At 38.2% G+C, this 23,800-nt stretch overlaps 1 protein-coding gene across 1 annotated transcript in view; it reads right to left on the bottom strand.

Moving 5' to 3' along the window:
• Nucleotides 1–4,811: 4,811 nt before the first annotated feature.
• LOC5564848 (neural-cadherin) overlaps nucleotides 4,812–23,800 on the bottom strand; it is a 151,063-nt gene continuing 132,074 nt past the window's right edge. The window contains exons 10-12 of the mRNA XM_021847322.1: nucleotides 17,366–17,575; nucleotides 16,942–17,112; nucleotides 4,812–8,470 (exon numbers count right to left, since the gene is read on the bottom strand). Coding sequence (XP_021703014.1) covers nucleotides 8,355–8,470; nucleotides 16,942–17,112; nucleotides 17,366–17,575 — 497 coding nt within the window. The 3' untranslated portion in view covers nucleotides 4,812–8,354. The remainder of the gene's footprint in view (nucleotides 8,471–16,941; nucleotides 17,113–17,365; nucleotides 17,576–23,800) is intronic.

Raw genomic sequence — 23,800 nt, forward strand, 5'->3', positions numbered from 1 at the left:
TGCTACCGCGACTGGTGGTCGACAATTTATTCTTAGCATGTGCTATAGACGTTGCTAGCGCGACTGGTGGTTGCAAATTTGTCCCAAGCGATGGTGGTATACACTCGCTACCGCGACTGGTGGTCGCAAATATGTTCCTAGCATGTATTGTACACGTTGGTAGTGCGACTGGTGGTCGATAATTCGTATCAAGCAATGGTGGTGTTCACTTGCTACCGCGACTGGTGGTCGTAAATATGTTTCTAGCATGCATTGTAGACGTTGCTAGCGCGACTGGTGGTCGAAAATTCATCCCAAGCAATGGTGGTTTACACTTGCTTTCACGACTGGTGGTCGCAAATATGTTCCTAGTATGTGTTGTATACGTTGGTAGTGCGACTGGTGGTCGATAATTCGTATCAAGCAATGGTGGTGTACTATCGCTACCGCGACTGGTGGTCGCAAATATGTTCTTAGCATGTGCTGGTAATGTTGCTAGCGCGACTGGTGATCGCAAATTAGTCTCAAGCAATAGTGCTACGGCGACTGGTGGTCGCATAATTATTCATAGCAAGTATTGTTGACGTTGCTAGCGCGACTGGTGGTCGTGAATGTATCCAAAGAGTATGATATGTAAGGCCAATGATGTTTGTAGTAATTTAAATTTACCATCAAATAGATCAAGATGTGATAAACCAAAACAAGTAAGAAAATGAAACATTGATTCGAGTAAGTATTTCCGTGAAATTACTGCGGATTATGCTAAGAAGATGAAAGTCAAACGCTGACTTTACTTTGTTGAACATGCTTTGCTATCCATAATAGCAATGTCCAAAATTAGTTCGTCTACGAGGGAGTCGTAACATAGAATTAGCTCTCAGATTTCGGAGACAAGCACTTATATCTACCTGTTCAAGAATAGCGCCCCCCCCCCTTGTGTCAGATCAGCAACTATCATCGCGCTATTTATGTTTTGGCGTGAGTGCAGCGTTTCAATGTTTGGAAATCCATCTCAATTGCGCCAAGAAAGTAGGCGAAGTGCGAAACGAATGAAACGACGTTTAACCGATAAAATCATTTCGACGCCGTTCTGATAGTGTGGGTACCATACAGCGGAACAATATTGTAAAGTTGCATGTACAAATAAAGTATAGAAAGATTTAAGTAGTCGAAAATTCAAAATGATACCCACGTGATTAACTCGTTGAAGCATTTTACCAAGCAACTAGTAGTTAAAATAGACTGACTATTTACTCCGAGAGAACGATAAAACAGTACTTTTCAAAGGATTCCCCACTATGCGATTCAAACTTGGATTCAAACTACACCATCCAACAAAGACTAAATCGATTTGCAGTACGACAGATAGAGATATATATTTCGAAATATGTTTGTATTAGCTAATTCGTAGAGGTTTAATTTATAGTCGTCATCAGTTGAAATAAAGAAATGTATTCGATCTCTATCTTTGCTTCCCTTGACTTTTTAAATCTGGTCAATTACAAAGTAGCAATTAAGAGTACGGTTATCTGCGCATGATGCTTTTCTCTCCGAATCAAACATAGCCGTCAATACCTATCCCTACGTCAATTTTTTCAAAAATGTTAAGAAGGATTGCTTGCAATCAATTATTCAGAAATAATGAAACCGTAAAAAAATATATAACTTCAAAAAAAAAAAAAGCTGTATATATATTTTTCGTGACAAAGGAAATAGATGCTGATTTGAGAAAATAATCATGTTTTTCAAAAAAAAAAAAATCCTGAGAAGAGGGAGAATGTGTGGTATCAATCCACATTGTTGGAACCCTATGCTTTCTGTGGCATTCTGATAACTCTTAGCGACAAACTACTGGTCAAATAAAGTGAAGATAAAACCCGATCTTAAATCAGGCAATCAAGTAGGCATTGCACAAACCAACATCTCACTCTTCCAGTAACGTCACAAACAGGGTGTCATGCTTTTGGTGGTGCTCCCGTTTGTCCACTTCAATTCTAAACTCCACACAAAGTAGTCCACGCAGGTACTACAGAACGTGCGTGACACCGTCACACGAGCCGTTGGAACGTCTCAGGTTGGAATGCATGTTGGACGATCCAAACAATTTGGAACCCCTAACCAGGGACGAAAAAACAATAGAATTAGAAATATTAGTAGAAGAACGCTAATGGTGTAGTTGTCACAAAACTGATTTCAATTTTTATTACCTTTAATTATGGGTTTTCATTGTTTGTTCTATACCATGATGTTGTTTTGGTTCTTAAAATTAATCTGACACTTTGAGGCCCGGTACTCACGCTGTCAGTTCGTAGCAAACTAGATGTTGGTAACACAAATAGCAGCGACATTAGCATTCTTAGGTTAAGAGGAAAATAACCATCATCGTTTTTCAAATTTTCAAAACCAGTTTTTTGGTCAAAATTGAAGCAATATTCATGAAAATCTATCATTGCATTGTCCTTGCTATATGTAATACGGTGATAGATTTTCATGATGATTGCTTTAAATTTGAACGAAAAGACTGGTTTTTAAGTTTTGATGATTGCTGATGACTGGATGATGGATTCTTGAGCCTTAATGCTTCTACTGAAAAAACTCAATCTACCCTCGCCTACATTGATACTTGCTGGGTGCAATCTTCGTTGATTTTTATTTGTTTTTATCCTCGCCTTGACAATACAACAGAGATTGGCAAAGCGCTTGCCGCAAGATTGTCAGTTTCCTATTAACCTGCTGATACTCAACCACTTTATGATAATCGGAAACAAAAAACGATATTCATTCTAACCAGCTTGACTTTTTTACATTCCGCTTCGGGAAGTTGTAAGTTTTGCGCAAAGCACACCAAAGACGCGTCAATATAATCGATTCCGTGCATCGGATCGTTCATTACCCGTAGAGCAGCATATTTTTTAATTAATATGAACCTCATTGAAAATCAATTTTCCAAAATTGACACTCTTCTGCTTCTGATAATCAAAAACACCAACGACATACGGGCATCGTTGTTTGTTTTCTTCTTCTACTTTTGTGCCATCTTCATTGGTACAATCATTTGGTGGTGGTGCGGTTACTTTGATGGGGGCAGAAATGTCAGTGAATTGAGAATAGTGAGCATGATTTTTTTCGTCCCTGCCCCTAACGCCTGCACTTTTCTTGACCTGAACATCGTTGCAGCAACTTTCGGATCCGTTGAAATGGCTGAAGCAAAGTAGTGTAGATTACGTTGGCAAGGGGCTCAGACTGACTTTCTTGAAAAATTTTTCGTATAATTTTTGGAGGAATTCAAATTATTTCAGAAATATATTTTAGGGAGATCCAGGTTATTAGAGAAATGTCTGCTCTGATGCTATGAGTAGTCAAGCTCTTATCTCCTGGCTCCTATTAGATTCCATTTTGTTTTCTTGGTTCGTATTTGGTCTCTTTTTGGTTCTTTTTATATCTCTTTTTGGCAAAAGGTCTTCTATTTCCTATTTTTAAGGCACTCAGTCGCTACCAGCCCGACGAAAAGTCTTCTTAGTCTTGTGGTAAAGGCTGGAATGAAATTGAGCAGGTGAAGTCAGTGACAAAAACCTAGTTTTGTGATAATCTACTTTGAAGTTTTTTTCAGCAATTTTTCATTCTATGGAAGTCAAAAAACAAACCAGTATTCCAAGATATATGCTATTTTTAGATGAGCGGAAAAGTTACCTAAAAATATCGTTAGAACGCTTGGAAACAGAAGAATTTCCTCATGTCAACTCAACTCAAAACGACCGAAATGTCACTTACACTTCTTTGTGTTTCAGCACCTTTGATATAGTAGCTTTCAAATTCCAGCCCAGGGTTATATTGGTTCTTAAACTCACTGCACACCAAAAATATTAATGTTTGTCCTACCCATGGTACCGAACGTGGACGCGCCTCTGGTTAGAATAATATTGTTTCGAGATGCTGTGTAATGTGTGTTGAACTTGTAAATAAGTTGTGAAGTTGCTAATGTTGAGTTTGTGGACAAAATCGAAGAAAAGCACACCAAATCGCCCGAGAATCAAACCGCCAACGGGCTAAATTAACCATCGATTTGTCCACCTCAGAAACCCAAAGAAATAACTACTTGTTGCCCCAACGCTGTCCACTCGGAAGGAAGGTTAAGGACCAGCTCCCAAACAGTAGACTCCCTTTAGAACCAACCTAGGTTCACCCATACTAATTGGCTCTAAACGACTCGCTTGGTTTTCAGGATAGAACTACACGGATCCTAAATGCACAAATACACCCTTTTAATGTCAAACCTTCTATGCCACAGGCACAAGCATACCTGATTCGCTTTTAAGCTCCTCACATCACTACTGCTTTCACTTTTTCAACTTCAGCTAATCTTTTGAAATTATTCCTGTCAACTTTTTAATTTTAGCGAATGCGATCGTCGTGAGACATAGACCGAATCCATCCTTCTACATTGCCTAATCACTCTACCGTTGGGTAGTCGTTTTCTTTTACTTTTCCAGTGTAAAAAGTTCATAAAACACAATTTGATTGATCTGCTTGCGATCTTACGGTTGACGTCAAATTAAGCGTATCTGTCAGAGGATATAAATTTTAGTTGATAACATGGTTCAGTAAAAATATTAGATTTATTTACTTGCAAGTATTCCACTCAAGATTCGAAGGTTTTATCATAGGTATTAGTTATTGTTGATTATGTTAGAGATGCGATCTCTGAAGGAATTTGTATATTTTTACAAGAAAAGTATCATGTAGTAAACCCTACTGACACCAATGCATAATCAAGACAACTTACCTGCCACAGGATTTCGGACACGTTTCGATTAGAACAGAAGAATTAAACATTAATTTCATCCATCCATTCGGAGTGCTCCCTCCAAAGGGATGTACCTTTATTTAGCATTGTTTTATCCTCTGTTCTAAACCATAATTGAACGTCGTCGATTTTGTTTTTTTTTTTTATGTGAATGTTTGTTTCAATTTGTTTCAATGCCTTCCAGTGACTGCCCGTTGAGTTTCGTTTTTAGTTTAGTTTTCTCAGTTTGGGTGTGTGTATGTGTTTGAGTGTGTGTGTGTGTTTAGTTCGTTCTAAAATTTTTCTCTAAGTAACATTTTCCTTTATTTCTCCCATTTGCTCTGTTTATGTACTCTTAATTCGTCTTTTACACATTTTTATCATAATATTTTTTTTCCATCGCACACATCGGTTTGAGACGGGTTAGAAAACATTACTCGGTAGTTTTGAAATACAACTTTTTAACCGTTCTGTATTTACTCCTGTGTGTGTGATTAGCATTTTCATTTTCTTAAATACTCCTGCCTCCAGTCACCGGCGTTCTCTGCGTTGACTTATTGTAACACTATATTTACACTAGGAATTTGGTAGTTTGTCGGTTCTGTTTTATTTTTCTATTAATGTAACATCAGTTTGTTTTTTCGTTCCGATTTTTTTTTGAATTGCATCTAAAGTGTGTGAATTGTTTTTTTTTATTTTCTTTGTGGTTGTGTGCTTGGCTGATTTGACTTTGCTTGTTTGGTTTTAGGAATCGTGTTCTATTAACACATGAGTTGTCGCTTACATCGTGTGTTTGTCATCGAAGAGATTCGCCATGCACACATGTTGTGTATTTTCCGGGTTCCGTTTTGGATATTAATAAAAAAGATGGATTTTGAATTAACTATTTCGGAATTTTCCTATTTCGCGCAGTGTCAGTTTGTTTTGGTTTCTGTTCGAGAACAGTTTTTAATGAATACTGGGATGAAGTGTGTAGAGGAAATAGATTTGCAGCTATGGAAGTGAGTTCAGAGTTTGTGTGAATGGAGGGATATGTAAGTGTATGGGTGAGTGTGCGATTGTTACTGATTTTGAATGAGTACTGTAGATGTGAATGTGTATTTGTGAGTAAGTAGTAAAACGTTTCAATATCATAATAATGCAACCGGTAAAATGAACTCAATTAACGAATGGCAATGTGAATGTGAATGAGTGTCGCTAACAGTAAAAATGTATTCCGTTGTTTCCTATTTTTGTAATGGCGTTTGGTTAAATATCTTTCCTAGATTAATGAGCATACTAATTAATATCGTTTGTTTTTTGTTGTTTTCACCTAATATAATAATAATAATGTTCAATAATACATATTCAGTTTGCTCGTTTTTGTTTCTCGCACGCTGAGTTTTTTTTCACGATTTCTCTCTCTAGATGAAGTTTGTGTTCGAAGCAATCATACTTCGTTGGTGTGAGTTGTCTATCAGGAAGTGTAAATGTGGGACCATAGAATTTGGATCGAATGACAGAGTTATGGCTGAAGATACCAATATTTACAACAAAGAATGCAAATCAAATATTTCGGATCTACAAAACGGTTTTCAGAGAATCTGTTTGATTCGTCATCAATTCTTAAAATTCGAAACTAAATCACATTGAACGAAAATGTTATAAGAACAAACGTTTACAGTCTTTGGATGTACAATATCATGTCTCGTTAATATTAGCTTACGACATAAATAAATTTTACCTTTAAACACTCAAGTGTTCTGCCACGATTTATTTCTGTCAAAATTTCTTTGTTTTTAGCCACACAGTATAAGATTTATCTGCGCTACATAAAACTTTACAGTAGATTTCGGCCAATGGATCTTACATTACCACAAATCTACATTCTGTGCTGTATATTTGATTTACTTAGCTTAGAGTTGTTCTCTCTGACCGTACACTAATCGTTAAGTTTACGAATTTTCGTTATCGATTTTATTTTGTGTCTGAAATCTGTGCGAATTCAAAACACTTATTTTCCTAGATCGATTAAATGGAAAAAATGTAGACGATCTCGAACTTTCTAAAATGTTAGAGCGAGTTTTGTGATCCTCCCCTATTCTTGTTTGATGTTTTCTGTTCTTGTTTTCATAGGTCTGTGTACCAGTGTTAGTCTCTAGGCTTACGATGTTTTATAAAAACAATATTTCGAGTCAGTTTTTTCTACTAAAAAACTTTTACTTACTTAAGACGAAAAACAGGAACAGCGTATTGTGTTTGATTCGGTAAAATCAAATTTGAAACTGAGTGGGTCGCTATAACGAACAGAAACAACGAAATGCATACTCATGCTTACATAAATCTGTAAAAAATAAAAAAGCTTTTCTCCCCTATCCATTGCTATCGATTGTTTCGGCTTCTGAGTTAAAACAAAACTTTAATAAATAACTATACCCTAGATTTGTTACATGTTTCTATCCCGGTTTAACTGTGTATAATTGAGTGTTTGTGTAACTGTTCGTGTGAGTGTGTCTGTCCTGTTCAAGAGTATTGTATATCTGTTTGTGTATATGAGCTTGTCTCTTCTTCCTATGTGTAAATTTCACCAAAAAAATTCTCCCGAACGAGAACATCACTCATTAAAAACTCGTTGATATAAGTATAAAGTTGAATCACCGGAATAATAATAATCATCGCTCAAAACGAGCGAACTTCTATCCTTCCTTATAGTGCTGCCATGAAATAGGATGGTCAAGTTATATCCTTCCGGCAAGAGAATGAGAGGAATGTAGAGGGATGTCTTCTCTCTAGAACTTTGAGTCATCTTCTTCACATCAGAACAAGGAGCAGCAACTTTCACCACTTCTTCTATCCACGATGAACTTTTCCAACGTAGAAAAAAAATCGCTTGATCATTATTCATCACTATCCTCTCATCCACCCCCATCTAGTTGCACTTTCTAATCATCCCTCATCAACGTTAATAATTAAACTTTGGTTTAGCTTTGTTTAGTTGCGCGCGCTATCCCCTTTATCATCGCTTATCTTACAAAAACCATCCTGCCCTACCGACAGACCGTTCAGGAAAAAGAATCAACTAAAAACCTGCAATTCAAACATAACTTTAATGCCCTAACCACAGGCAAACAGACGTAACACTGACAACATTATGCATCGACCGCTCAATCAACGATCTTTTCAAATTCGCTGTTCCATACGTCACTAGATGAACGCGCATCGTTTTTCTACCACCATCTGCACACCAGATGATGACGGTGTAAAGTGGGCGATGAATTTTGAAGAAATTAATTCTAAGTGTTACATCTGTTTGTCTGTGCCCTTACCTCGGTCCGCAGCTAGGAAACTCTCCCTCTCTGCAGGCAGTGGGCGTCTGATTTCCGCTTTCGAAAATGTAGGAAGGAGGCAGTCTCTTTCGAAGGAACAACAGACAAGACGCTGACTGACTGATTAGGTTTTCCGCCATCGTTCTCTCTCTCTCTCTCTCGGTGATGTTCAATTCTTCGTCCAAATTTATGTGCGCTCGACTGACTGATTTACTCGGACTCAATGACTAGCAGCAGACTGTGTAGAATGGCATGGCAAGTTTACCACTCCTTCCTTTTACTCTCACTTAATGCAGCTCGTCGAGCTCGGTCGGGTGGTGGTCTCCGTACATATTGGCCAGCTTGTCGAAGCGGGGACCCCACGCGTCCAGATAGTCGAACTCCTGCACTTCGTCATCGGTACCTGTTGGAAGAGGGTGGGAACGTAGTTGTCTATTACTAAGAATCTTTTGTACATATTGTCATGTTTGTAGTAGGCTAATTTACTCTCTTTCAAACTATAATTTAAAAATTATCGCAAGATAGAGATCTTCTGGAATATATTAAAAAAAACATCCTGCCTAAATAAATACCTAATGTTGAAAATTTTCTACCACAATTTCCTCCAAAAAAACAGAATTACCCTCAAAATTCATCTCATTTTTTTCAAAGATTTGTCAAAGAATGTTTTACCCTAATCAAGAATTTATAAAAATTTGAAACAAACAATCTTGCAAATAACGAGTGTTCAGCAAAAAATAAGAATGGATTCAATGCCTTTCTGTAATTAAGGTAAAGAGCGTATTTTAGTTGTCTCTCCAAGAGAATTGCTTGATTATTTTCACTCGGGTGCTGTTACTTCAATCTAAGATTCTGTCGAAACAGCAAACACTCCGCGAGCGTGTTGTGAGGTTTTACGAAACGCCGTACGTGCCGAAAGAAAGGCACCCAATCAAACTTGCCCCAGTGTCATCCAGTTGAAGATTTTTCGGTTCCCTCAGTGCACTAGTGTACGAAAATAATTGGCGGGCAAAGGCTTTGTATCCTTGTTGACCACGAGGATCCGGAATTGTATCCGGAAGATGGACCCCAGTACCGTCCAGCCCTCTTGTAAGAGCATTTATTTATTCAGCCATTCCATGAAAAACCGATCTAGTGGGTCACCGAATTCCGTGAAAATTATCTATTTTGTTCCTTATCCGAAATAAGGATACACGTGTTTTTGGATTTTTTTGATTAGAGTGATCATTTCCAAAATAGAGTGCCCAGAAAAATCATAACTTTGCAAATTTTTATTAAAAAAAATCATAACTTTTGAACCGCTTGACCGATTTCCAATCTATTTTATGGAATAAAAGCTTAAGATCTCAACTTTTCAGAAAAAAATATAAAACTCTGAAAACAAAATTTCAAATGAAAATATGTAAAAATATTTGCTAGGTGAACCGAAATAACTGTATGTAAAGTCATTTAAAATTGAATACCGTTTTGATTCATATTACGGACACTTAAGGCCTCAGTCAAGTATAACCCAGCTTGGACCATACAAAATAAATCATTCTGTATGATTTTTAAGCGTTATCGAGCGTCGGAAGCCCTTAACTTTCGGATGGTGGGTAAAGAATATGCGTCCGCAACTTGAATAATTTTAAATAAATCAAAACGTGTGGCCTTTTCATGATTCTTATTCCGGACGCTCTCTCACTTTTGCCTCATATTCCGGACGCTTTGATTCGAATTACGGACAGCTCATGATAATCATTAATGGAACAGTCAAATCATCAATTGAAATCGATCAACCGCTTAAGAGACGTCTAAGGTAGTTGGGCATTATAAATTTGCAATAATATTTATGGAAAAAACCTAATAAAACGAGCCTCGAAAATGAGAACTTTTGGATGGCGAAAATTGAAACATTTCGTGTGAAATGTTTCCCATACAAACGAGAGTGTCCGGAATTTGAAGCTGTCCGTAATATGAATCAAAACGGTACACATGTTTTGATATTAGATCTATGATTGATCGGAAACGGAATCTAAGGAGTTGAAAGAAGAAAAATAATTTGCTGAAGCAGTTTCAACAACATTAATCCAAAAACGAAGTCTTCTTATTTCACGCGAGATTAAGTTTGTCCAGCTAATTGGAATAATTGGAATCGCATTTGCGTAAAAACTGGACAGTTACAGGTGATACGAAGTTCCATAATCGAAGTCACAACTATCACACACAAATGAGTCAGCACGCTGAATATTTGCCATGTGATAGTTGAGTCGGCAGTGGCCTGTCAACGCTCTGACCAAGAGACTGCAATTCTGCTTTGACAGATTTGTTAAATACCGTTTTGACTCATATTCCGAACACTTAAGGCCGAGAGTGACTTCGAATGCATCTGATGAGCATAAATTAGTAGAAATTTGTGAAAATTTCAATTTCTTCGCTTAGTCTAACGGTTAGCGGTTGAGTGTGCCGATAAAAATGTTCATTTAAACATGTTTAATATTGTTTTAACGCAAAAATGTGGTACAACATTTTGATTCAAATGCCGAACACCGTGTTCATTCTGTCTCATATTCCGAACACCTTGATTCAAATTCCGAACAGCACGAATAAATCGTATTCAAATGGATAATTTCGCAAATAAATGCATCTGAACTAGTTTTACTGACCTTGAACTAGAGAATCATAACTACTCCAGAGGTATAAAATAGATTTTAAGACGTTAAAATTGATTTGCAATTGACTGCCATTTCTAGGTGATTTGGTGACATATTTCAACGAAACATTTCAACCTAATCGCCATACAAAAACCGAGTGTTCGGAATATGAGTCTGTTCGGAATTTGAGACAAAACGGTACTTCACCACGCTTGGAGATGGCTCAGTAATGTAGAATTTTGTTTGACCCAGCACTTCGAATTTGGAATTGCCGGCTCAGGGCCAATGAAGTCATACGATGCTCCATCGCGAGCTAGCTCATCAGCCAATTCATTTCCAACGATGGAATAATGGCCAGGTACCCATACAAGGTTTACAGAGTTGACTGAATTCAGTTCCTCAATTTGAGTTCGACATGCGATAACAAGTTTCGACCTTGAGTTGGCCGAAGCAAGAGCTTTTATAGCAGCCTGACTATCTGAACAGAAGTATATGACTTTACCCATTACGCGCTGTTGAAGTGCTGATTGCACTCCACACATAAGAGCAAATATTTCCGCCTGAAAAACGGTGCAGTTTCTACCAAGTGAGTAAAACTGATTCAGCCTTAGCTCACGAGAATATACTCCTGCACCAGCTCTACCTTCAAGAAGGGAGCCATCAGTGTAACATACTATATTGTTTGATATACTTCTTTCCAAATAGCCAGACGTCCACTCTTTCCGTGAAGGGAATTGTGTGGTAAATGTCCTGTAAGGAAAGTGACAAGCAATTGTGAGATCACTTGGAGCAAGGACAATTTTGTCCCAATTCACCAAAAGTGGAAACAACGAAGTGTGTAGATCTACGATTCACTGGATTTTTCTCCAGTAGATCCAGTACCCATAAACGGTAAAAGCAAGAAAGTGCTTCTTGTTTAAGATGTATGTGTAGTGGCGCAACGTCGAAAAGGGCCTCGAGCGCTGCTGTGGGAGTTGTAGAGAACGCACCAGACATCGCCATCAAGCACATTCTTTGGAGATGGCCCAATTTTGATTGGATTGTTCTCATTTCGCCCTTTTGCCACCACACAAGACATCCATATGCCAATATTGGTCGAACAACTGTTGTGTACATCCATTTGATATATTTGGGTTTGAGGCCCTAAGTTTTACCAAACGTTCGCCGGCATTGACCGAAGGCCATGCAAGCTTTTTTGACTCTGAAATCTATGTGAGGTGTCCATGAAAGTTTGGAATCTAGAATGACTCGGACATACTTTACTTGATCAGTCGCACTGAGATTACCAAAAAGATGTAAAGGTTGAATTCCATCGCGGTTTCGTCTTTCCGGTAAAAGAACAATAGATGTTTTATTCGGGTTAACCGAAAGGCCATATTGGCGACACCAACTCTCGACTACCTGAAGAGCACTTTGCATCTGGTTGAATAGGGTGCTTATGCACATACCAACTATCAAAGAAAGATAGTCGTCGGAAAATCCATAAGTTGGAAAACCGATATTATTGAGTTGCCTCAATAGCATATCTGCTACGAGATTCCACAAAATTGGTGACAAAACTCCCCCTTGGGGGCATCCGCAAACACTCAATTTTCGAATCGCTGCTTGACGCAATGTCGAGAAAAGATGTCGGTTTTTGAGCATTTGATGAATTCAAATTGGTAATCATTGTAGGTAGCCCATGGTTTCGTGCGGCTTCCAATATGGCATCGAAAGACACGTTATCAAAGGCACCCTCAATATCCACAAAAACACCCAAGCAGGATTGCTTCTGAGCGAATGCTTTCTCGATATCGTATATAACTTTGTGTAAAAGAGTCACAGTGGACTTTCCAGATTGTTAGGCATGTTGATTCACATGAAGAAGCATGTTTGCCAAATAAACATCACGGATGTGATGATCGATAATGCGTTCCAGACATTTCAGAAGAAAAGAGGTCAGACTGATTGGTCTAAAACTCTTCGCTTCTTCATACGACGCACGTCCTCCTTTCGGGATAAACTGTACAGTCCTGTAGCAAAACTGCTTACAAGTAGCTTTTTCAAAACATGTTTGATAAACTCAAATCCCTTTTGGAGCAGAACATAATAAATCCCATCCGCTCCTGGAGAATTGAAAGGAGCAAAACTATTAAGTGCCTATTGTATCGATTCAGTAGTTACGATACTGCGAGCTGAGGCCATAGACTCGTAACTACATCCGAGGAAGTGTGTATTGAATAAACATTCCAAAGCTTCTTTATCAGAAGAAGTAAAGTCACCATTAGGTAAACGAATTTCGTTCACTTGGAAGTCCTTTGAATTTGCAAAGATTTTGTTCAGCCGACTAACTTCACTCAAACTGGAAACATTTGTACAAATGTTTTTCCAGCCGGATCGAAGCAGAACGAAGAGCCTTCTTGTTAGCCTAGCGAGCCGACTTGAACGACTCTGATCCAGCTGAACGGCGGCTGTTCCAACTCCTTCTACATTGTTTCCTGAGTCTAGTCAGATCGGAATTCCACCATGGGGTCCCTCTTGTAGTTTTCACAGATCGCAGAGGACATGCTTCTTCAAAAGCTTCCATAATGTAGGATGTTGTAGTATCAACGGCATCATCCAAATCACTTGGATTTTCAATGGACGGAGAATATCTATGAAATTTGGTCGCAACCAATTCAGTGTAGAGTTCCCAGTTTGTTGACCGGGGATTCCTAAAACGCAAGTTTGCGCAGTTACATTTGAATTTTCAAAGATGTAGCGATGATCAGATAATGATTCCTCATCTGATTTATGCCAATTCGTCAACTCGTGACTGATTCTATTCGAGCAGAGCGTTATGTCTAACACTAAGTAAACGGTGATCAAAGCTAAAGCAAGACTTCTTCTCTATTAGATACCATGAAGGTTGGGCGATTGCCTATGTTGAGTAATCCAAGATCTGTACTACTTAAGTATTCCATCAGACTGGAGCCTCTCAAATTGATATCTGAGCTGCCCCAGATGATGTGATGAGCATTAGCATCACTGCCGCCTACAATCAGCGGAAGGCCTTTTGTTACGCAGTGTTTTTTTTAATTTTCAAAACCTTTTCTTAACATCGAAGCAGTGTTCAGCAATCTATCATTGCATTGCACTTACTAACTGCAATTCAATGATAGATTTTCATTAATTTTTCTTTAAATTTGAAAGAAAAAGTTGGTTTTTAGTTTTCGATGATTGCTGTTGATTGCATGATGGATTCTTGAGCCTTAAGCCTTAAAACTGGTTCTGGACTTGGTGGTCGCCTTTTCAATTTTACTCCTATTTGACAGCCACCCTCCACCCTTGATCACAACTCCGCGAGGTCTGTTTTGTTCGGACGGGTCACTCGAAAATTCTTTTAAAGTGTGAGTAAGGGTAAGCACAACAGTAAGAGAAAAAATCACTGACAAAATCTCGCGTAATTTTCTAAAAGGACCTATACTGCCCATAAACGCATGTCAGTCCTCTGTTTGCTTGGATTCCTATTCACATGGGACAATTATGCGTTTATGGGCAGTATATAACAATGAGAAATTCTCTTCCTGCTCTTTTTCGATTATAACAGTGCAACACTGAAGCTTTTGGTAAGTTTTTCACTATAGATCGAAGGACAATGTCCTTATATAGTGTTTCACACAAAAAGCACGCAACAGAGGAAATTAATGTGGCTCAATTATTGATTAAAGATAAAATAAACAAAGAGAGTCTCTCAATGTTAGATTGGAGCTGGAATCGAACCCACGCTTCGTGATACAATACGCCTGAGCGACTGATGCCGCTAACCGCACGGCCACGAAGTTGTAACTTTTGCGATCAATTTTTACTCTTCAGAAAAACCTCGAAATCACTTCATATTTACATCGCAGAGAAGTTGCTTTGAAGCCTGGATAAGTGCAGAATTGTCAGTTATCCATTATGGAACTAACAGAGCCACAGGTATCATAAAATGAAATCTCAATAAGAATCTGTTAAGAGGTCGGCACGGTAAATGGCTGGGCATGGCATACCATTGGTATCTCGCATACCTGCAGGAATACAATAGACCCCTTTGTGTGGTCTTTAACCACTTGCCCAGGAACTCCTATTCCACGTGGCACTGGCCGAGATACGCGTAACCTCAGGGAAGATCGGGTAACCAACCCCGGTGGGAACTTTGGTCGTATGTTGACAGGGAAAGGGGTGGTTCGCTTTAGCTTTTGCTTCTGCAAACCTAGAGCGTCTGTACTCCATGTTAGGAATGGCTCACAACAGCGTCTGTTCCCCATGTCAGGGGCGGCTCATCATAGTCCGAGTGCCAGAGAAGGACTCTAAGCTAAACTGCGCACTATGGCCCTCCGAACAATTAGGGGGAATGGTCTTCCGGAAATCTAGGGGGTTGGTGTCAGGCCCTGCAAGCCAACCGTAAAAACACATTAGCACAGGAACATCATCGAGAAAATACGGCACAGACCACAGCGACGGAAATGGACTAGCGATTGGAAACTCGGTTCGTGGAACTGCAAATCTCGCAACTTCATCGGAAGCACACGCATACTCTTCGTTGTACTGAAGATCCGCGGTTTCGGCATATTAGCGCTGCAGGAGGTGTGCTGGACAGAAACAATAGTGCGAACGTTTAGAAGTAACCATACCATCTACCAGAGCTGCGGCAACACACGTGAGCTGGGAACAGCTTTTAGACTGATGGGTGATATGCTAAGGCGCGTGATCGGGTGGCCGATCAATGAGAGAATGTGCAAGTTAAGAATCAAAGGGCGATTCTTTGACTATAGCATAATTAACGCCCACACTCCGGAAGCACTGATGATGACAAGAACGCATTTTACGCGCAGCTCGAACGCGAGTACGACCGCTGTCCAAGCCACGACGTGAGGATCATCATAGGAGATTTGAACGCTCAGGTTGGCCAGGAGGTGGAGATCAGACCGACGATTGGAAAGTTCAGCGCCCACCGGCTGACGAACGAGAACGGCCTACGACTGGTAGATTTTGCCACCTCCGAGAATATGGCCATTCTTAGAACCTATTTCCACCACAGCCTCCAGTATCGGTACAACCAAAGACAATGAAAAAAAAACCCAATGTCCTTTGAAGCTACTCAAAATTTTATGGCACATAAGGTAAAAGAGCAAAATCTAGAATGCTGTGAAAATGTACTGCAATCTGTCAAACTTGGGTACTTTTTGCAGTATCAAGGGTCCAAATGCAGTACTAGAAGTAGTACCCAATCTGAACCCGAGTGGGACGCACCTGGTGCAATCTTAGCAGACAGTATCGGAAATCGTCCATGTTTTGATCGATGAACCACTACCTGGTGATGGTGAAACTGCGCCTAAAACTATCCGTCATCAACGATGTACGGTACCGACGCCCGCCTCGGTACAATCTAGCACGACTGAAACAACCGGATGTCGCCAATGCGTACACGCAGCATCTTGAGGCAGCATTGCCGGATAACGGCGAGCTCGATAGAGAACTGCTGGACGACAGTCAAAGCAGCCATTAACGACGCTGCCTAAAGCATTGTCGGATATGTGGAACCGAGATCAAGAAACGATGGGTTCGACGAGGTTTTGGATGAGAAGAATGATGTAGAACCAAATAAATAAATAATAATAATACTGGAATTTCTTTTGGTATTCGTTCAGAAATTCATTCAAGAATTTCTCTTGATATTTTTCCACAGAATTTTCACCAGGAATTCGTCCAAGCATTTGGCAGTTCTCTTTTCATTCCAGCAAAAATATATTCATGAAGATAATAAATCTTCGAGCTGTTTAGTGGAATACCTTTATGTAAATAAAAAACGAATTTTGTACTACACCATTTAATTCCTCTAGAGTTTACATCTTTCGACAGATACGCGTCTTTCGACCTCAACTGCAAGGCCGTCTTCAGTGTCGTGTACTATATTCGAGTCTAATACATGATACTGAAAACGACCTTACATTTGAGGTTGAAATAAAAAAAATGAAATACGCGTATGTGTCAAAGGATGCAAACTCTAGGGGAATGAAATGGTGTAGTACAAAATTCGGGTTTTCATTTACTTAGATGAGGAAAATTTAAACTAAAAAAAATCATGGGCAAATTTGTCCGTGACCTAATGAGAAACGAATTTCAAAAATCGTGCCCTCAAAACCCCCATTATGCTCTTCTCTCCGATTAAATTATGTACATAATTAATGTATGCTACCACTTATGATAAAAATTGACCAGCAAACAATGCGGCACTTACCTGATTGTAGCGAGCTGAGCGAACCGGCCGTACTGCCACCGCCTTCGTACGCGTAGTTTCTCAGATCGTCGAACGGTGGCGCGTTCGGATCGCTGTCCGCCCGTTTCTTGTGCTCCTCGATGAACATGCCCACGTTCGGTTCGTGGCCCGGTCCCATCGTCATGACCGGATCTGGCGTTCGTACCGCAAAGTAAATGTGTAATGGAAGCAGAAAATTCAATAAACAACCAGAAGATAAAAAAATAATATGAACCATCTACACTGGAATCTCGATTTACGCAACTTATACTTGAGTCAATTCTTTTTTACGTAATTTCATTATCAACTGATTATAATCCATGAAATTTCATACAAATTGAACTTCGAGAGCATGAATCCATTACGTAAACAGAGGTTTCAGTGTAGTCCCCCCCATTATACTTACACATTAGAGGCGGCATTTTACACTGCGTCAGTTCCGGCATCGGTCCGATCGGAATCTGCAGCGGTGTAATGTCGTAGGCGGTCATGTCGTCCTCGCCGCCGCCCTCGTCGTCGTAGTTGATGATATTCTCCCGGACGTCGTCATCCGGCCCCGGGTACTTGATGTGCGACTCACGCCTTCGGTTGTATACCACGAATACCAACACCAGGACTGCTCCCAGTTTCCGACGGACAGGTTGCGGATTACAGTCCAGGTAGAAAAGCGAATTATGGACAATAAAACAAACCGAAAGAAAGAGATGGACGAAGAACGAGAAGAAGAAACGGTAGATCAGTACGGCGCTTCGGGTTTCCTCCATTGAAATTTTGAAATTGAAGCTGCTTCCGGTTGCGTCTCCACGCTTGGATGGCTAAGTAACAGTTTGAAGGTTCAGAGTGCTCACAAGCTATATGTATATGTGACTATATGGAAAGAAAAAAAAAACTAACAATGGAAGCATTCTCTGTACACACTATTCGTATAAAATGTCCCTATTCTTCTAGAGCACAATAGGGGAAAAATTTGAGTCGAGCACTTAGTTTGGAGCGGTGTGGTAAGATGATACAAATACAAAACTAGCATTAACATTCGAATCTATAACGGAATGACGATGTGAGAACGAACTCTCTGCGGCTAAATGAAGCAAAAATGGGAACGGGTTAACGTGCAATCGGGAATAATAGAAAACTATAGTCTCCCGATGACGACGAATACGACGGTGTGTCTAGTGTGCTGACAACAATGAAATTGAAGACGACTGTGACGAAACAGCAGTAGAAGAGCGTGTGCTATGATTACGAAAATGGAACTGCTCGGTTGAGCCATTTCTATGGGAAAATAGCAATACAGTTGACAATGATAGGATACATTCGAATTGATAATTCCATTAGATGTGCCTCATTGGTATTGGCACGTGGCGGGACAAATTTTAGCACCTCGGTTATGTGAGAGCGTGCGAAAATTTCATTTCAGTTATTGATACCTTCTTTTACGACGGATATTGAACCGTTCGATTATTGAGCTCGATTGGTTAGCAACCCTTTATGCACTCCCCACATGCTCAAACTGTTTGACTATCATTGAGTCCACCATCAAGCTAATCCAACTTAAAATTTAACCACTTATCAACTAATCGTTATAAGATAAAACCTCATTAAATCACCCGAAGATTTTTTAATGATATTATCTGGAGATTGTTCTGGGAACTTCTTCAGTAATTCCTTAAAGGAACAATCAACAAATTTCATTGAAGAAATCCACCAAGATTTTTTAAGGGTTGGGGAAAGTCTACAAAAAAAAAAGAAAACAAAGAACTCTCCCGAAAATAGTTCAGGTACTTCGAAGGTTTCTAGAATTTTCATTAGAGCTTCCTCAATTACTTGCATTATTTGGATATCTCCAATCATATTTATACGTAATTCAATAACACAGTACAGTAATTTCTCGATTATATCACGGATCTTAAATTTTTTTTTCGTGATATATCTACTGAAGCGTGATAAAATAAAAATGTGTTTTTTTCTGCTGCATAATTTTTATCATAATTTGACATTTATGTTCCACAAATAAAGCAAATAATATGCAAAGCACGTAGAAGATTGGTCAAATGAATACAGGGTGGCCAGTGAAAAGTCAATTTCAAATTCCCGTTTTTTTCCCGGTATTTCAAAAATATTCCCGGTTTAACCCTCTAATACCCAACCCCGCCTTTAGACGGGGTACACTTTGGAATTTTGTGTATTTTTTCGTAACTCGGAAATCAAAGTGATTTTATTTTTGGCTTCAACCTTGACTCGTAACAGGCATATAAGAAAAGTTTTTTATGACTTTTGAAACATTTTTGTATTTTTGAAAATTGGTTGAAAAATTGTATTCTTACATAACCTATAAATACCCGGGGTTCATTTAATGTGTAGTATTAAAAATCGTACCTTTTATATTGTTCTACGATAAACCTATCACAGAAAAAGAGCTTGGTGGTATTAACCAGGGTTGTTAACGTTAATCAACGATCAACGCCGTTTCGTTGATTCGTTAACGTTAACTGTAACGATCAACGGATTTTCCGTTGATTTTTTAGAGCCGTTGATCAACGTTAACGTTAACGCTTGACGTTGATTTAACGTCAACGACACCGTTAATTTTTACGTTAATGAAGGCCTTTGTGCATTCAATTTTCAGCAGATCGCCGACCGAGTTCATCTGAAGTAGACTATGTAACGTAGCAAGAGGGCCTCTCGGAGTGGCAAAAATAAACCCAGTTTTTTCCCTTTTAGCTAAATGACAAGTTGTTGATTTATTTTTTTTTTGTTTTCAGACTAAAAAAACACATGTATTTCATGTCATCTACTTTTTACCAAAACGTGAACGATTTTTAGAAACTATAATTAGTTTTTTTTATAATTGGTTGAAGTTTGAATGACCTGACAAAACCTGAAGTTTTGTGTGCACTGATTTCATAACATTGCCAATTCAAACTAACAAATTCCCATTGCATGCGAAAATAGCATTTTATTTCTTACTGTTGTCACTTACTGTAGATGAACTAATCTTCTAGGAAGTAGCTCCGTGGCCACCAGATCTTTTGCTTGATACGTGTGTTCTGGAGATCAAGCCCATGCAACATCATTTTCAACCACTTTGTTCTGGGATGTGAGTGTTCAAGAATTTTAATTTCTCTTTATCCATGCAGACGTAGTTTATCGTACTGATGTTTTATGATTACGAAATAACGTCGTTTCCGGAACCAGTGAACAGGCAAGACAGCTTTCGAAAATTTCTTCGGTGAAGGGGCCACTTGGCGAATGTTGATACGAGAAGTAGCTTGGACATTGTTCTGCGGATCTTCATTTTTATCCACTCATCACCCTTGACACTCTTGTTTCCTAAGGTCCTCCTTCGATTTGGTATGAATTCGTTTTGAATATCGGGTTGCCCAGTGCAATCGTGAAACGTAATTCCAAGCACTCTGAACAAGACCAGATTCCTTTAACACTCGTTCAAAATTGATCTTGAACCTCTAGGCTGGCACCCTTTTATACCCCTAAACAAGATGTTATTTTTTCAACTTCCTTGGTTACGGCATTTGCATGGAAACAATTTGTTTATCCAAGTAGAGAAAATTTTTCATTGCATCTACACAGCTAAGATCCAGCTACACAGGTCATCCAATAATCAACGATAAAATTACCGCTGTTCGTTGACGTTGATTCAACGCAACCCGTTGACGCTAACGTTAACTAACATGAAAATCAAACGAAACGTCGTTGACGTTAATCTCGACAAAAATTAACGTTAACGGCGTTACTCGTTGATTAACGTTAACAACCCTGGTATTAACATCATTTCAAACTTGTTTTCCTTTAATTACACGGAAAATTTAAAAAATCTTAGAAAAAAAATTAAAAATTTGATATTTTTTAAAGTACCGTAATAACATGATTTTTTATTATTGCTGAAAATCAGTAACTAAAAGAGGCTCCAAGAAAACATGAAAAAGGATAGGGATGTTCAAAAATAAAAATTATGAAAATCAAAAAGCAAAATTCATAGATTTGCGAATAAAAATAAATCATTGCCCAAAACGTGTTTAGAACGATTTTAGATAACTGAAAATGATATTGAGATCGAAAATAAAAATTTGGGTATTAGAGGGTTATGCTAAGAAACATTATTGTGATTCTTTTTTACCATTTCAAACGACGTTAAAGTAAGTACGAATTTTTTGCTCATAAACCAGGGTTTCTCAACCGGTGGTCCGCGGACCCCTGAAGCATACTCAGGGGGTCCGCGAGGCCACTGCAAAAATTGACTCAAACTATTGAGATTCTTATTGTGATTCTCAATTAGAAGTAATTACTAAGATGGTTTCTAAAGGATCCACTGAATATTTCTAACATACTTTTTGGCTCAATCATTTACAAATTTTACCAGAGATTTTTTCCAGTTTCTTACTGATATCATTGAAAAAAATCCTGGGGGATCATTGCCTAACCATTAGCGGGACTCCAGATAATTTATTTCCAAAATTCTTGACTGATTCAATTGGAATGGCGGATATGTTTTTAAAGTTATCAGCAGAAGCTATTTTAGAGATTCTTCGTATATGTCTTAGGGCCGATTTCTTCACCATGGCTTAAGCCGTAAACCACACTCACCCATATAGTTAAACTATGTTTAAGGCCTAAGCGGTGGTGAAGAAATCGGCCCTTAATCATACAAGTAGCATTCCACATTTGTAGCAGTGATTCTTGTTAGATTTTTAAGATAATTTTGGACGATGTTTTGACAAAGTCCTCATAAAATTATAGTGGAATGTTTCAATGATTTCTCCCCAAGACCCGTTACTAGCTCTAAAAATTTCATTAACATTCCTTAAAATATCTACAGCTTATTCAAGAGAAAATACCTTATACATTCCAGTCAAAATATTTAGAGAATGGCTATCGAGGATAATTTTTTATCATATCTTCAGTAGAAATCCTGCGAAAATATTTTAAGCCTTTCGAAGACCTTTATGGGACATTTCTAAGGTGACTGTTAACAATGTCCCGGAAATGTCTGATAAATGTCAAGATTGGCAAGATCTGTTGTTGGAATCTTCATATGAAAGACCATAAGACCTATAAAATTTTGATTGGTTTGGGCAAAGTCGTTTATGAAAATTATTTAGCGAGTTTCAGGAAAGATACTACGCATAGTCATCTCCCAATATCATCATTAAACTCCTCCAGAGTTTTTTATTACATGATCTGTGGAAGATTAAAAAAATCTTGTGCCTTGTAAAGATGTTCTTATCATCTCAGACAAGATCACTATAATGATCCTTGTTGAATTTCTAAGGACCAGTTTGATGGGTGTCTGGAGATGATTATAGTAATAAGGAAAATATAATTTTAATGTTATTACAATATAAGGAGCCGGATTATGTTCTTGGCATTTTGATTAACTTCGGCAGTGAGGTTTTTTGAAAGCTTCTGAGCTCATATTTAGCCATAATATGTGCTTCTTATTGCCAAGTTTTATACAATTCGGCCGAGAAAAAACCCCATGTTAAAAAGAACTATGGAAGTGCCTAAGTAGCTCTGCACCCTATAATGTTAAAAACTTACTCAATGGTTGTCTGAATTATGACAAGTAATTGGTCTTCATAAATTTTGATTTCGAGAACAATTATTTTCAGGGGCCCGAGGAAAGTTATAAAAATCGAAAAGGGATCACAACTTCAAAATGGTTAGGAACCACTGCAAAAGTATTTCTATTAGAAGTGGACGGAAAACAGATATTTCGCTGCGCATTCAAATTTTCTGAGCTGCAAAAAACTGATTCTAGTAAATTTCAGTTTAATCTATGAAACGATATTTTACAACGGTCATTTTCAGTAGTCGTGGAATGTGTTATGAAAAAGTTCAGTGTTAAAAAAAGTCAACCCTTGTTTATATGATGGGATCGAGTCAAACTTTGAATGAATAATATTTTAAATTTTAAACGGTCACAGATTTGGTAGACATAAAAATTAATTAATCAATTGTTCAACATTTCGATCCATGGTCATCAGCATAGATTTATCTTTTTTGTTATGTTTTATCCCCACAAATCTAGAACATTTTCTCAGGACGATTATTTCTGAAAAATGTAACAGTCATAATTCCGAAATGAATTAGAATTTTATACTATTTTTACAAAGCCCAAACAAGAAGCGAATGGCAAATCTTCAATGAATATCATAGGTTGTAAACGCATTTAATTTGATCTTAGCGAATTGCAAGCTTGCTTTGAGAAATTTATAACATTCAAACATTGTAGTTATTAACATAAAATGCTTCATGAAACTATATGAAAAACTTTTCGCAAGATGTTTCTTCATTAAAAGTTTTAAATATACTGGCTAATTATTTACTGGATTAGAGCAAGTGGTAACATTTGTATAAAAAATATGTTCTTGACTTTATTGAATCGGGATTCAAATTCAGAAGCTTTTGTAAAAGTCCACTAAAGTATAGATCGTGCTGGTAAAAACAATACTGGGTATGTAAAATTTTCCCGGTGCTAATTGAAATTCGCGTAAATTTCCCGATTTTCTCCCGGTGATTCAAAATTCCCGGCTTTTTCCCGGTTTTCCCGATTTCCCAATGCACTGGTCATCCTGAATGAATATATATATAATAATTGTTTAGGGTTATTTTAAATGTAAAATGTTTGAGCTTCATACAATTATTGTGGCGTGATAAAATCGAACAGAAACCCGTGCTAAAATTGAGAAGCGATATTATAACGGGCAGTGATAAAATTGAGAAACAACTGTAATTCGTTTGAAGATTTCTACAGGAGCGTTTCTGGAACTATCTGGAACTATTAAGAGATTTCCACATAATCACACAAATTTAAATCTTCCCA

Source organism: Aedes aegypti, chromosome 2, assembly GCF_002204515.2.
Source record: "Aedes aegypti strain LVP_AGWG chromosome 2, AaegL5.0 Primary Assembly, whole genome shotgun sequence".
In the NCBI taxonomy this organism is placed as follows: Eukaryota; Metazoa; Arthropoda; class Insecta; order Diptera; family Culicidae; genus Aedes; species Aedes aegypti.